At 38.0% G+C, this 13,890-nt stretch overlaps 3 protein-coding genes across 4 annotated transcripts; 2 read left to right on the top strand and 1 right to left on the bottom strand.

Annotated features, from left to right (window-relative positions):
- The first annotated feature begins 355 nt into the window (after nt 1–355).
- Nucleotides 356–4,968, top strand: LOC124915571 (acetolactate synthase small subunit 2, chloroplastic-like). Its single transcript, XM_047456322.1, has 12 exons — nt 356–673; nt 1,097–1,310; nt 1,455–1,538; nt 1,893–1,961; nt 2,160–2,243; nt 2,359–2,511; nt 3,046–3,132; nt 3,356–3,460; nt 3,570–3,692; nt 3,896–4,048; nt 4,331–4,396; nt 4,640–4,968. Exons 1-12 carry the CDS (start codon nt 432–434, stop codon nt 4,721–4,723), a joined length of 1,464 nt encoding a protein of 487 aa, XP_047312278.1. The 5' UTR covers nt 356–431; the 3' UTR covers nt 4,724–4,968.
- Nucleotides 4,969–5,196: 228 nt separating this feature from the next.
- Nucleotides 5,197–7,005, top strand: LOC124914559 (polygalacturonase-like). Its single transcript, XM_047455137.1, has 3 exons — nt 5,197–5,857; nt 5,981–6,499; nt 6,582–7,005. Exons 1-3 carry the CDS (start codon nt 5,366–5,368, stop codon nt 6,816–6,818), a joined length of 1,248 nt encoding a protein of 415 aa, XP_047311093.1. The 5' UTR covers nt 5,197–5,365; the 3' UTR covers nt 6,819–7,005.
- LOC124914556 (type I inositol polyphosphate 5-phosphatase 12-like) lies at nt 6,428–13,853 on the bottom strand. Of its 2 annotated transcripts, none has more exons than XM_047455132.1 (11): nt 13,016–13,853; nt 12,358–12,610; nt 11,389–12,199; nt 10,270–10,391; nt 9,766–9,850; nt 8,405–8,710; nt 8,042–8,309; nt 7,842–7,965; nt 7,393–7,753; nt 6,897–7,251; nt 6,428–6,804 (listed from the first exon to the last, which is right to left on the bottom strand). In XM_047455132.1, the coding sequence occupies exons 1-10, from the start codon at nt 13,521–13,523 to the stop codon at nt 7,030–7,032; spliced, it is 3,060 nt and encodes a 1,019-aa protein (XP_047311088.1). In that variant the 5' UTR covers nt 13,524–13,853; the 3' UTR covers nt 6,428–6,804; nt 6,897–7,029. The 2 variants fall into 2 exon arrangements, with proteins under 2 accessions (XP_047311088.1, XP_047311089.1); XM_047455133.1 differs by having other exon boundaries at nt 6,991–7,238.
- Between the last annotated feature and the right edge of the window lie 37 nt (nt 13,854–13,890).

Below are 13,890 nucleotides of genomic sequence, written 5' to 3'. Positions count from 1 at the left end.
GAGAGAAATTATTTGATTTTTTTTATATATATATATATATATATATATATATATATATATAAATATAAAGTAAGGGTTTGTTCGGATTGGGGTTTTTTAAAACCTAGAGGGAAAAAATAATAATGATTGGTGATGATTTTGAGAAAGTGATGATTATTTTTGATAAAATGACTTAAAAGGGTATTGATATATATAAATAAAATAAAATAAAAAATAATAATTTAAAATAGAAGGTAGTTTAGTATTTTGGTTAATGAAATGAGTGATGTGATTGTTAAGAAATGATTGATTGGAAAATTGATTTTATTTGGATTTTTCAAATAACCCAAAGAGAACCAGGCCTAAGTGATTTGGATTTGGTAATAGGGAGAGACGAAATAGACGTTCAATTAACTGGGTCCGACATCTCTTCCGCTAGCTCGCTCGCTCTGATGGCGGCCGTAGTATTATCACACTTTGTACAGAATCTGAAATCACATCACAATTCAGTTGCTAACAACAACAACAACAACAACACCGTATGTTCCATCACACCGGCAAAGGCACGTCCAATTTCCAATCGAAGCAGCAGCAGCAGCCTCGTCGTCTATTCAAGCTCTGCTGACAAGCACTTTGATGATAGACCTAGTTTCCCTCTCATCGATCCATCTCCCCCCCCTCTAACTAGACCCAAGTAATTCAACTCTTTTCTTTCTTTCTTTTTTTGTATGTACGCACTTATCTTCCCCCTTTGATCGGATCACCAGTCTTATCCAGGTCGATTCATATTACAAACTCCTTGAATAATAATAATAATGGGTTTTTTAATTAATTATGCACCTTTTTATTAGGATGTATGACATGTGAATTTTTTAGCATTCCAAGTTTTCTCCAATCCAATCCAACTAGAATTTGTTGTTTTTGTTTTTTGGTACTATGATAAGCTTTCTTGCTTTCCATTAGTCTCCTTCATATTGCATTCATGGCTTTTGTATGTTACCGTCAACATAGGTGCTTGTATTTCTCTCCATATAATCTTTTAAACTTCCTTTTCATTTTTGTTGAATTTGGCCAAGTGAATGTGGTTTTTGTGCTGCTGGTCCATGTTGAATCCCAGGGTGAGACGGCATACTATCTCGGTATTTGTGGGTGATGAAAGTGGAATGATAAATCGGATTGCAGGAGTCTTTGCAAGGAGAGGATATAACATCGAGTCCCTAGCTGTTGGTTTGAACAAGGACAAGGCCCTGTTCACTATTGTTGTCTCTGGAACTGAAACTGTCTTGCACCAAGTAATCAAACAGCTGCAAAAGCTTGTCAATGTTTGGAAGGTGACAATTATTCTTCATTTCTTCTTTCTTAAGAAGAATGCTATTTACATCCTATCGGTTTCATATCATTTGTCTTCTTCCAACAATTCTCCTGTCCTGTCCTGTCCTGTCCTGTTACTCAACCTTCAATCTTTGGTTGGTTAGGTTGAAGATATTTCAAACGAGCCACATGTGGAACGTGAATTGATGCTCATAAAGATCAATGCTGATCCCAAGTTCCGAGCTGAGGTATGTCTATATACACTCTATCCCAAGTATGCACTAATGAAACATACTTCATTTTTATATGGCTTCATTGTTCCATCCTTGCTGGTTCAATCAAAACTATCTTTGAGTCTTGTCCCCTAGTGATTTGCAGCTTGCTAGGTCATTTGAGATTCAACGAGAACTCTGATTCCAGTTCTTAAGACATTAAGAATCAAGATAACATGCCATTTCTAATACAAGCACAAGGATGATGCTAGTTAATTATGCCGCCAAGTTCTTATTATTGCCTTGTGCTTCCTCCTGTGACTTTAATTAAAGTTCAGTTCCCATCTACTTATCATCCTCAATAATTCCAGGTTATATCATGACCTGCAGGTGATGTGGCTTGTCGACATATTTAGAGGGAAAATTGTAGATATCTCAGAGCATTCATTAACCATTGAGGTAATAGAAAAATATTTGTCCTCAGTACTAACTATAGACTAGTATTCTTGAAAGTTTTATAACACAGTTCCACCTGTGGTTGTAGATAGACCCTTGTAATTTGTAAGTATTCCACTCCATGTCAATTTACAAGAACTCCCTTATAAAATAGGAAGTAAGTCTTCAACCTATTTTCTTAAATGCTGTATGATTCCCCAGGTGACTGGAGATCCTGGTAAGATGGTTGCTGTTCAGAGGAACTTGAGTAAATTTGGGATTAGAGAAATTGCAAGAACGGGAAAGGTTTGCAGATACTGCAGTAACTGTTGAAACTTCTGGTCACATAATCTTAAAGCAGTTCCAGTCATTTTTGTCTCTTTTGCTTTTATTTATTTTCTTGAATCTCCTGCTACTTTAGATTGGCTTGAGAAGAGAGAGGATGGGTGAGTCTGCTCCATTTTGGCGATTCTCAGCTGCTTCATATCCTGACCTAGAGGCAACAAACCCAGATGAGAACTTTATGGCCATTAAAAACAGTTCAGTCAATGTGGAATCAGATACATCAGTTGGGGTTTGTGAAGTTTAACCTTAACTACTAATTTTGTTCTTTTCCTATTTACCTTATTTCCATTGGAAGTGTATGTGGAGAAATTGCAGGAGATGTGAGATTTCCCACTCTTATATGAATGAACATGAAGCTTGATTATCAAAAACTTCTATATTCTATAAGCTGTCTAAGGTTAATCAATAAAATGATGCCGTGAGTGAGTATGATATATTGCATAAACATCTGTCCAGAAATATATAAATTTCTTAAACTACATGTACCATCTTCAACGAGAAAATAAGCATTATAAATAACCCTGATGTTAGCAAGTCCTAACTATGAGTATCATGACCTAGCTAGAAATATGCAAGTGAGAATAATCTAGTGAAAAAGATTTTATTCTTAATAATAAGTCGTCAAGATAGATCTCTCTCTCTGTATATATAAATATGTATTTTATACTTATCAGTTCTCCAAAGGTTGACCTATGTCGTTAAGTCTTACATTATTTCACGTTTTGTTTGTTAATTCATTTTGTCCTCCATTTTCTTCATGAAGGGTGATGTTTATCCTGTGGAACCGGCTGAAGGTTTCTTGTTTAATAAAGTTCTTGATGCTCACTGGGGAGTGCTCAATGATGAAGATGTAATGCATCTAAGCTTATTGATGCTTAAGTTTCTTCTGCATCTACTATGTATTGGTGCATAACTTCAATTTTACATTATTGAAAACGTATCTTCATAGAGGAAATGCTTTTGATATTTTTCCGATTCAGGTTCATTTGCATATAAAATGCACCCAAGGGGCTCAGTAAGCCTTTTGAAAGCAAATCACATTACTTATACTAATGTTGGTAAGCTATTTGCAGACAACTGGTCTCCGTTCTCACACTTTATCCATGCTTGTGAACGATGCTCCTGGAGTGCTCAATATCGTAACTGGTGTTTTTGCTAGAAGGGGTTATAACATTCAGGTAGTAGACGTTGCATGCTTAGCTAAATAAAAATAATAAATTCTTTAAAGTTGTGCAAGTTTAATTTGTTATTGTTCTTCATTTGACCCGTGCTGTTATCTTGATTCAGAGTTTAGCGGTTGGTCATGCAGAAACTGAGGGGATTTCTCGCATCACAACAGTTGTTCCTGGTACAGACGAGTCGATTGGAAAGTTAGTGCAACAACTTAACAAGTTGGTAGACCTTCATGAGGTAAATTAAACTGGGTGGAACTTTGCTGCAGCCTATAAATAGTCCAAGCTTCATTAAATGTATTCAGCATTTTGCAAAAAGGGGAAAATGTAGTATAGACAAAATTGATTAAAGTTGAATATGGACCAAAAACTGACATAATTTGCATACTGCATGGGTTTACTTACTGCATGTTGAATTAGGTACTTGAATTACTGTTTCAGGTTCACGATATTACACATTTGCCCTTTGCTGAGCGGGAGCTGATGCTTATAAAGACTGCTGCAAATGCTGCTGCGAGGCGCAGCGTTCTTGACATTGCTAGCATTTTTAGAGCCAAAGCTGTTGATGTTTCCGACCATACAATAACACTCGAGGTGGATTCTGTTTCTTTCAGATTTCGATTTATTCAATTTTGTTGAAACAGTCATTTCCATCAAGACCAGATTTAGCTGCAAATGTAGAATCATCGAGACAATTTGCTTCATGCAAAATTTGTTTGCAGCAAATTAATGCCAAGGGATTTAAATAGTGATTATATTGACACGGGCTTTACAAATAGTTAATGATATTTGATTCTGTTCTTAGTTCTTTCTATATATATATATATATATATATTTTTTTTGTAGTAAATCTCTGATCACTTGTTCTCTGATCAGCTTACTGGTGATTTGCACAAGATGGTAGCTTTACAGAGATTGCTGGAGCCATATGGCATTTGCGAGGTATGTATGGTATAGGTATAGGTATAGGGGTATAATACATGTTTTTGATGCAGAAGAAGACTCTTTGGGCTTTTATGCTTTCAGACAAGCTTCTGAAGCCCTTTAAAAACGGGGGGATATCATTGTTGTTTGTTACATTTAGTTTCAGTTTGAACATAATTTTGTTTTGTTTTTTTTGTATGGTGGTGGTGGTGGTGTGATATTGAGAAAAGACGTGCATGTTTGTTTGTGTGTTCTTTGTAGGTGGCGCGTACTGGACGCGTGGCTCTTGTACGTGAATCAGGAGTTGATTCCAAATACCTGCGAGGCTACTCTTTCCCATTGTGAGATTGAAAAATATAGCTAATTAATTGTTGGTCGGTCTATGTTGATGAAAAGCCAGCAGCTTGTTCAGGGTCATGAAGAAGGGTATAATAGACCTAGCTCAATTAGAAGAGACTGACTTCTCAATAATATAAATAAATGGTCATAGTGTTTTCTTTCTCAGATAGATAGTGTGACTTGAAGTTTACACTTGAATTTAACTGTCATCATTAATATAATTTATATAAAAAGAATTTAACGTTCAACCCATCTTTGTGTTCTTTAAAAGTAAAAGTGGAGGTCTTCTGAAAACTCTTGAAGAATTAATAAATAATAAAATTAAAATAAAACATGATAGTCTACTTATTTTGAAATTTAATGAATTTTAATTTTATATCATTAGATAATTATTAATTCCCATGCACGCACACGCACGACATGCAGTTGTTACCCCTCCACCACTACATGAAGTGTATAGAACGTGTTCCAACCAACCAACCACCATTTACCGTACTAGTAGCTAGCTAGCTAGCTAGCAAGGTAATTAAGGTATTCATCGATCATTATTGCCATACATACATACATAATTCCTCAGGCTCTGTCGACTGTCTGTCGGTCCATCTCATCTGATTATTAATTTCTAATTCTAGCTAATTATATGTATGTATGGCTCATCTCATCATCATCATCAATATCATCTTAATAAAAATAATAGCAATATTACTCTCTAATTTCCGACCATCAAAAGAAGCAGCAGCAGCATCTTACAATTATATTAACGTTGTTAGTAGTAATTACGGGGCAAGAGGTGACGGTCGCACAGACTCGTCGCAGGCATTCCTCAAGGCTTGGGGTGCCGCCTGCTCCTCCGCTGAGCCCTCCCTCATCTACATTCCCGACGGACACTTCCTCATCAACTCCTCCCTCACTTTCAAGGGCCCCTGCAAAAACAGGATCAACATTCGCATACTAGGAACACTCTTCGCCCCCACCGATTTTCGTGCTTTGGCCGCCACCCACTCCTGGATACTATTCATTCAGGTCAACAGGATTACCCTCACCGGAGGAGGAACCCTAGATGCCAAAGCTGCCGCATTTTGGGCTTGCCGCAGGAACACTACTTCTTCTTCTTCTTCTTGTCCAGCTTCCGGAGCCAGGGTACGTACCTACTACTATATATTATCTATCTATCTATATCTATATAATATATACTTTTTACTTACTTATACATGAGCACATGCACATGCACATGTTAATTTGTATATATACTAACTAACACAGTCCCTAACATTCAACTGGGCCAACGACATTGTAATCGACGGCCTCAAATCAATGAATAGCCAATTCATGCACCTCGTCATCAACAGCTGCAACAACGTTATGGTACGAAACCTCCGGATCCTGGCTCCGGATGAAAGCCCAAACACAGACGGGATTCACGTCCAGCACTCCACCGGAGTCACCATTTCCACCTGCACCATCAGGACAGGGGACGACTGCATCTCCGTGGGACCCAACACAAAGAACCTGTGGATGGAACGGATACAGTGCGGGCCCGGTCACGGAGTGAGCATTGGAAGTCTTGCAAGGGACTACAGTGAAGGGGGAGTCCAGAACGTCACTCTCACCAACTCCGTCTTTACTGCTTCAGAAAATGGTCTCAGAATCAAGACATGGGCCAGACCCACCACCGCCTTTGTCAAAAACATTCATTACCGAAACATTGTCATGAAGAACGTTCACAATCCCATTATCATCGATCAGGACTACTGTCCTAACAACCAAGCTTGTCCGGGACAGGTAATTAATTAATTAATTAATTAATTAATTAATTATACCTATACTCATTCATTCATTAATATATATATATATATATATGTAGAGTTCCTCCGGGGTGAAGATAAGTGACATAACGTATCAGAATATAAAAGGAACCTCTGCAACTCCGGTGGCGGTGCTGTTTAAGTGCAGCAAAAGCAACCCTTGCAGAGGGATCAAACTCCAAGACATCAGTCTCTCTTACATGAACCGCCCTGCTCAATCCTCCTGCCTCAACACCAATCACGGATCCTCCCTCCGAGTCGTGTCGCCCAAGAGTTGCCTGCCTGTGAGTGAGTGAATGAACAACATTTAATTACCCATCTTTTTTCTTTTTTTTTTGAATTTCAGACACATAGATCTAGATACAAGCAACAACCTTAATTAATTATTCATTACTCCTTCTAATTGAAGGTTGCTTCATAGTTAAATTAGAACAAGGAAGCCAGTAAGAGACCAGTTCAAGTATATACCAATAATTCTGTTTTGCTATCTTTTTGAGAAAAAAAAATCTACGAAAAACTGTGGCGCACAATAATCCTGTGAGACATGGTCTCAGTTGAGCAGCTTCCTCGGACATTGACCAACAAAACTAATTCTTTGTCTCCGGTGCTACTGTCTTCAGACCACCAGCCACGATCAGCATCATCATCCACTTCTTCTTGCGATTCTTCATGGGCTACTGATATATCCACCACTTGCTCCACTCCCAGTAAACCAGCTGCTGGCATTACCTAATATTATTAGCTATTAATTAGCTAGCTAGAGATTGTGCAAAATATATAAATCTACAAAGGTCAATTCTATGTTGTAGAGATCTAAGCACGTGGGATCCCTAATCTCAACCTATACATATTAAGCGGAATACAAATTACCTTAAGCCAGCGTGGAAAACCGAATGAACCCCTCGGGCGATAGTCTCTCCTTTTCTCTTTCTCCACAACAATGGACTGACCTTCACATTCAATCTGGAAAGTAGCACAATCATTCCCACTTCTGTTGGTGAGTCTTAAAGTAAATGCTTCATGGTTTTGAAGGGCAATGCTCGTAGCGCTCACAACCGTTTCTGGAACAGATTTCAATTGTTCAAGCAACACTCTGATATCTTCATTGTGCTTAACAATGTGTCCCATCTCCTGTCTCCTAACTGATCTATCAACATGCGCAATTTCAACATTCAGTTTGCACCTCACGGGTTTGTGGTCACTCCCTATGACATCCATGCAAGCCTCGTACCTGTCAAAAAGTAGAAAAGTAACGTACTCTTTCATTTTCTTCCATGGCCCATGGGCATAGAACTAGAACATAGAAACAAACAACATACTGCAGTACTGAAGCAACAACAGGGCATTCTAAATTGCATTCTGCTGTCGATGATGGTCGGTTATCACGATATAATACCCTGTCACACCATGAAGGTATACGTTTTTTCTTTCCAGAATCATAACCTGGAAGGAAAGTCACTCACTTTACTTGAAATCAATGTTAAAGAAGTAGACAATACTGCGTAAGGATCAAATGTACCTTCTAAGCCTTGTTTTCGTTTATCAAACTTGTAAGTTGGAGGGAATCTAATATGTGCCTCATGCATCCCTTGGAAGACTTTTCCAGCCTTCATTTCAGCTCTCAGCTGATCTTTCTCAAGAAGCCAATCAAAACTTCTTTGGGAAACAAGGTGCCTTGTCTCATCATATGATATACCAAATAGCCTATAATTAAAATCACCAAGAAAGACAACCAGATCAGCTTCAGCCAAGTCTGGCCTCTCCTCATTTGTAGCATTCCACAGTGCCTGTAAATGTCCCAAAGGAAAAGGATCATCTAATTTATGCATGATTCGTCATCTAGAATCAAATATTAACCACAAACATTGAATCAGGTAAATACATTTGTGGCACGAAGCATTTGAACAGCAGTTGAAACACCAGCTGCAACAGCAAGGAGGAACGGAAAGCCAGAAGAATAAAGCAGCCAACATAAAAACATCGGAAAGGCAAGAGAGCAAAATAAGAACAGGTTTTTTATGCCCGCAGCTGATTTAAGGAAATTGGGTGATTGGGTGAAGATCATTGTTCGATAGATATGATCAAAATCAGCATTTCGATGATTGACTGCTTCCAAATGTGCAGCCAGATGACAGTTAACAAAGCACAGTACACGGTCATACACTCTCAACCTTAAACCTACACCTCCCTGTTCACAAAAAAAAAATATCAAGAAAGAAGGAAGGAACAGTACAAACATGATTAGGAATTGATACACAGAAATTGGATAAAATCATACAGATGTTTAGTTGTACAGGAAGGTTTCACAGGAAAAAAGAAAAGAGACTTCTTACTAAAGGAGGATATAATGGATTTTTGTACGGGTAAAGATCTGGCTAAATTGAGTTGAAAGTTAACCTTAAGAACCATAGCAATGTTACACATTCCCAAATATAAAAATAGTCTCTGTCAATGAAATCTGATTCCACTGCTATTGAAAATGATAAAACAGAAGAATGTGTACAAGACTATCACAGTGGATATTAATGGTAAGAGAAGAGGGGACAAAGATTCGTTTTCTTTATTCCTTTTAATTTGTTCAAGTGATGTATTGAAAAACTCCTTTAAATCCTTCTTTGGATGAGGTTTGACTTAAATGGTCGTCCACTTGCCCCTACATGGAGTACTTTATCTCTAATCTTCTTTTCCAACACCCCCAGAGATTGTGTTCAAAAGATTCAATCCAACTTCAAAATTTACCCCGACTACAATAATCCTCACATGTAACAAAACTAAGGGTTACATTTTATGAATAACATCAAACTTCTACCGTATATTCATTCACAATCATATACACAGAAACAAATAATCAGGTAAGTGACCAATGCTAACGATACTATAGAGATATTACAGCAATCAGATTTGTAGATCTGATTAAGATTGTATGTGTGATTGATTGGCACAATTTGTGACTTCCATTTGTAAATGATCTATGTTTATACACGCACTCTAACATTCATTTCTAAATACATAGATTATCAATAAATCACTCTTCATTTTCTCTAATAACCAAGATGATTTTAGACATCTAATAATAGTGTACATTACCGATCAAATTAAGATTGCAGAAGAACATGGATAATCAATGTAAAATAGGATATATAACAGATTACCTTCAGATTTTAGAACTTCAATATAAACTGAAAGTAAGGAGATAAAAACAGGTAAAATGCCTAAGATTTTACACAATGGATATAAATATACCTTATTACCAATTACCCGACCTAGGCCACAAGCAACAGCTGCTACATCCAGGTCCCCAACATGAGGTCTCAGGGTCTTTCTTACCCTAAATTTGAAGCATATGTTAACAGGTACTTAAAGAGCTTTACTCAAAATAAATGTATGTTATTATTTTTTGGGAAAAAAATAAAATTCAATCATATTAATGCAGTATATGAATGCTATCATCGAAATTTAATCATATCATGTCGAGACCATAAATAGCATATCTCAAAGTAAATGCTAATTGAACACGCAGAAAGATAAGTCCTAAAAAATAGTAATGTTGAAGTAAGGATGATATATCTACAAAAAAAAAACTGCAAGGCCCAAGAATTCCTGTTTTATTTAACATAGTGGATTTCTTAGAAGTTTGTTGGTCTACCAGTTAAATAAGAGACAAAAATTAAGAAAATCAATGCATGAAATTATGTGCTGGATTTCATGTGTAGCACATGTGTCCTACACATATGGTTTAACACTTACCATATAGCTATGACCAATCCTGCTAGCTCTCTTGAACCTACACGTTCAAATGTTGTCCCTTCATTCAAGGCCTTCCCCAAGGCATCCTGCCACCATTTTCCAATTGAACTCCCTTCTCCTACCTAGTGCAGAGATCACACAATGGTGTTAAAGATAATCCAGCCACAAAGATTGAATAAAATGCGCCTATGAGAAGGTTAGTAGTTATTTCAAATAATTCTCTCTTTGTAATGCACTAATCCACCAACTCTCATTATTTTTTCCAGACGAGAAGGTTAGAATAGTATCCCACCGTCTATGACCTCCCACTTCAATCAAGGTGCTTTCAGCGGGAATCGAACTTGAGACCTCAACCTCTCAAGTCTAAATTCTTTCCACTTGAGCTACCTTGGGTGGGTCCAACTCTCATATATTGAAATCGGCATCTTCACATATTGTGACTGATATGCCTCTCTTTGACCTTTCATAAGAAACTATCAATACTTTCACCTAATCAATATTTGAATGTTAAAATGCAAGGCCATTTTGGGTTTCATTCGGTCAACACACACTGAACAAAAAAGCAGGAGAACCCACCAATCAACAAACAAAATGGTACGGAAGGTGTATGAATCCCACTTAAAAACTAATACTACTTCAATATTGGTCTATAAAAGTTTAATATGAGAAAGAATGATAAAGATCACAAAAAACGAGTAATGATGAAGCAGCAAAGCATCTGAAAATTTTCTATGAGCAAAAAACCAAAAAAAGGCACTCAAAGATAAAAAGAAACCAATATCATCATATGAAGTTAATATAATTTTTTCATCTTTATTTTTTTATAAGCATCTTCACCATAATATCAATTGTTTTAAGGACAGTAGAATTATTCCATCTTGCAAAGTATGGGTTCATTGTGTCCTTGAGGTGAAAATATAGAAGTTTTCAAAGATTTTTTTTATGATGTCTTCCTCATTATTCAGAACCGCAATTCTATGTCTTGCAGCCAAAACAATTATTTGGGCTTCAGGCATAAAACCATAATTTTTTAGAATACTTAATTTTGCTTTGATGTAGAGAAAATATGATTTTTCCACAGCTACGTTGTAAATACACAAAAGGTATAAGGGCTCTCACAGCTTCTCTCGCCACAGACATTGCAAGAAAACCTGCACCCATATCAACCTCCTGGCACCCAACAACCACTATGCCCGCATCATTTGCTGCAGAACCTAGCCATGTCATAAGGGCCTCATTAGAACCTTTTCTTTCACCAACATTCCATGTGCCAATCAAAATTCTGATATTTTCTCGTCTTGTGTACATGTGTTCCTTTCTTGCGAGTTCTAACCGCAATATGTTATCATGTGATCCGGGCGAAGAGATGTTCCATCCACGTATACCACCATGATTCGCCAAACTGAAAACATAACCAAATCCAATTGCTAATTTGATCACAGGACCGTTATGAGCAACCCAACCTGCAATCAGATTTCCCTCTAGATCGAGCAATTGGACCATCCCATTGACATAGCCAACCCATATCCGCGTGCCTAAAGTGCAAAAGCATTTAACAGCACAAGGATGATGATGAAAATTCTTTAAACGATTGCCATTTCCATCCCACTGTACAAGTACACCATTTGCACATCCACTCCAAATCATCCCATCTGCAGTCAGAATTAGAGCTTCTGTTCGTTTAGCATCTTCCACAACAGCGCCTTTGGTTGCTACTCGTAGTACAGCATCTGCAGCAACCATGATAGCATTGCGTGAACATTGCAGGATGCTATTTCTTTTGGATTTATCCTTTCTGGATTTGGAAACAAACTTCACATTCAACTCATCTTCAACTGGTTGGTCATGAGTCAAGGAGGGCATATCAATTATGTTCTCAATCTGACCATCTACATTATATACTTTTAGAAGTTCTCTACTACGAGCATCCCTTCAACCAAAAAAAAACAGGAATAAAAAATTACACCAGAATGCATGTAAGAGTATAACAAGCAACAAAGTAAAGAAAAGAGATATTTTACCAAGTGTTATTAGCTCAACTTGGATTATATAAACCTTCTGGCAGCAGGGTGCAAAATGCAAACGTACCATAGGGAGAATGATAAAGCTCCAGCTGCCCATACTTTAGCTCTAGCATTATCAGCCAGCAAAGATCTCACATCCGATGAAGAAATGTTGCACACACCATTAACAGTAACTTGACTCCTAATGTCAATGCCAGATCTCTCCACTAGTGAAGCAGTCATGTGCCTCTCCTCTGGAGAGACAGAAAGAGACTTTTCAATGGCATCCCACGGCCAAATCTTTATGACACCACCTTCTGAACCTGACCATAAGTCACCTGGATCCAGTTGATGAAATGTTAAGACCAACAATCAAGTACATCATCCTTAGGCAACTAAAAGAAAACCTGGATTCAGAAGAGAAGCTTAATGGAAATTAATTGCACCAATTGCCAAGCAAACACACTGATAGGAAGAGCAGTTCTTTACATTCTTACCGAACCACAAAAAAATGAGTCTAGTACTTCCCTTTGTAGAATACTCTCCCAAAATAAGTGGACAAATTTAACAATGAAATATGAAGTTATTTTAATTACAATGTCGAAATAGATACAATTTGGTGTTCAAAAACTTATGTACCATACAAATTGACCAAGACTAGAGGTGTATGCATCGTATTTGCAAATAACTAATACACATGAATGCAAGAAAAAGACTAACTCGATAGAGAGAAGAAATGGTACCATATGAACTGATTGCCATGCAAAGTACAGAGCCAGCATGAGCCTGCCAGGCCAAACAACCTTCTTTGAAAGGATTATCATAGATAGTCTGATCCATGTTCCAGGACCTGATCATACCATCCTTGTGGCCAGACCAAACCAATTTACAACTGGAGTCGATTATCAAACACATGGTTGGAGAAGTGCTCCTTGACTCATAAAAGGGTGCAGCGTCCTGGTCACCTCGGCGAGCTTGACCATCCGTGCCGCTTCCCGGCTTGTGCGCATCCGACAAATTCCATACTCTGACTCCTGATTCCTGCCCTGCCCAAAGCTGACTCTCTGTACAGGCAATCGTCCTCAAGAAAGTCCTAAGCTGTGTCTCCCTAAGCGGGTGTGGCCTGAGCTCAAGGTACGGAGGACGTTCGGGATGAAATGTTGGCCTATTGGGAACACTGAAAATTCCGGTTCCGCTGGCCACGAACTCCAACGAAGGCTGATCATCTTCTCCGATGACGTCACTTCCCATATGTTTGAGACGATATTCGTACCAATTGCTGCCGACAGTAGTACTATATATTATTCGTGGCGGATGGATCAATCGGTCGGTCGGCCCGCAGGTTGAAAGGAGAAATCACAATCTTAGCAAAATCCGCCGGTATTTGTCCGACACCGATGGATGTAGGAACCGTCGGTCTTCCCGGCTTTGTCTAAAAGAAGAAACTATCTATCGTGCATAGAACAACCGAAACTGTTGCTTGACAAAGAAAGGGAAGAGAGAGTTGCGCGTTGGCGTTGGAAGAACGCGGCGGGACGCATGCCGGCGTTTTGTTTGTTCGTACGGACATGAAAATATTATTTGCTCCTCCCTCCTTGGTAATATTATAATCTTCTAA

The sequence above is a fragment of the Impatiens glandulifera genome, chromosome 9 (genome assembly GCF_907164915.1).
Source record: "Impatiens glandulifera chromosome 9, dImpGla2.1, whole genome shotgun sequence".
Lineage (NCBI taxonomy): Eukaryota > Viridiplantae > Streptophyta > Magnoliopsida > Ericales > Balsaminaceae > Impatiens > Impatiens glandulifera.
The sequence above is the reverse complement of the archived record's forward strand: the minus strand, read 5'-3'. Positions and strand labels throughout refer to the sequence as shown.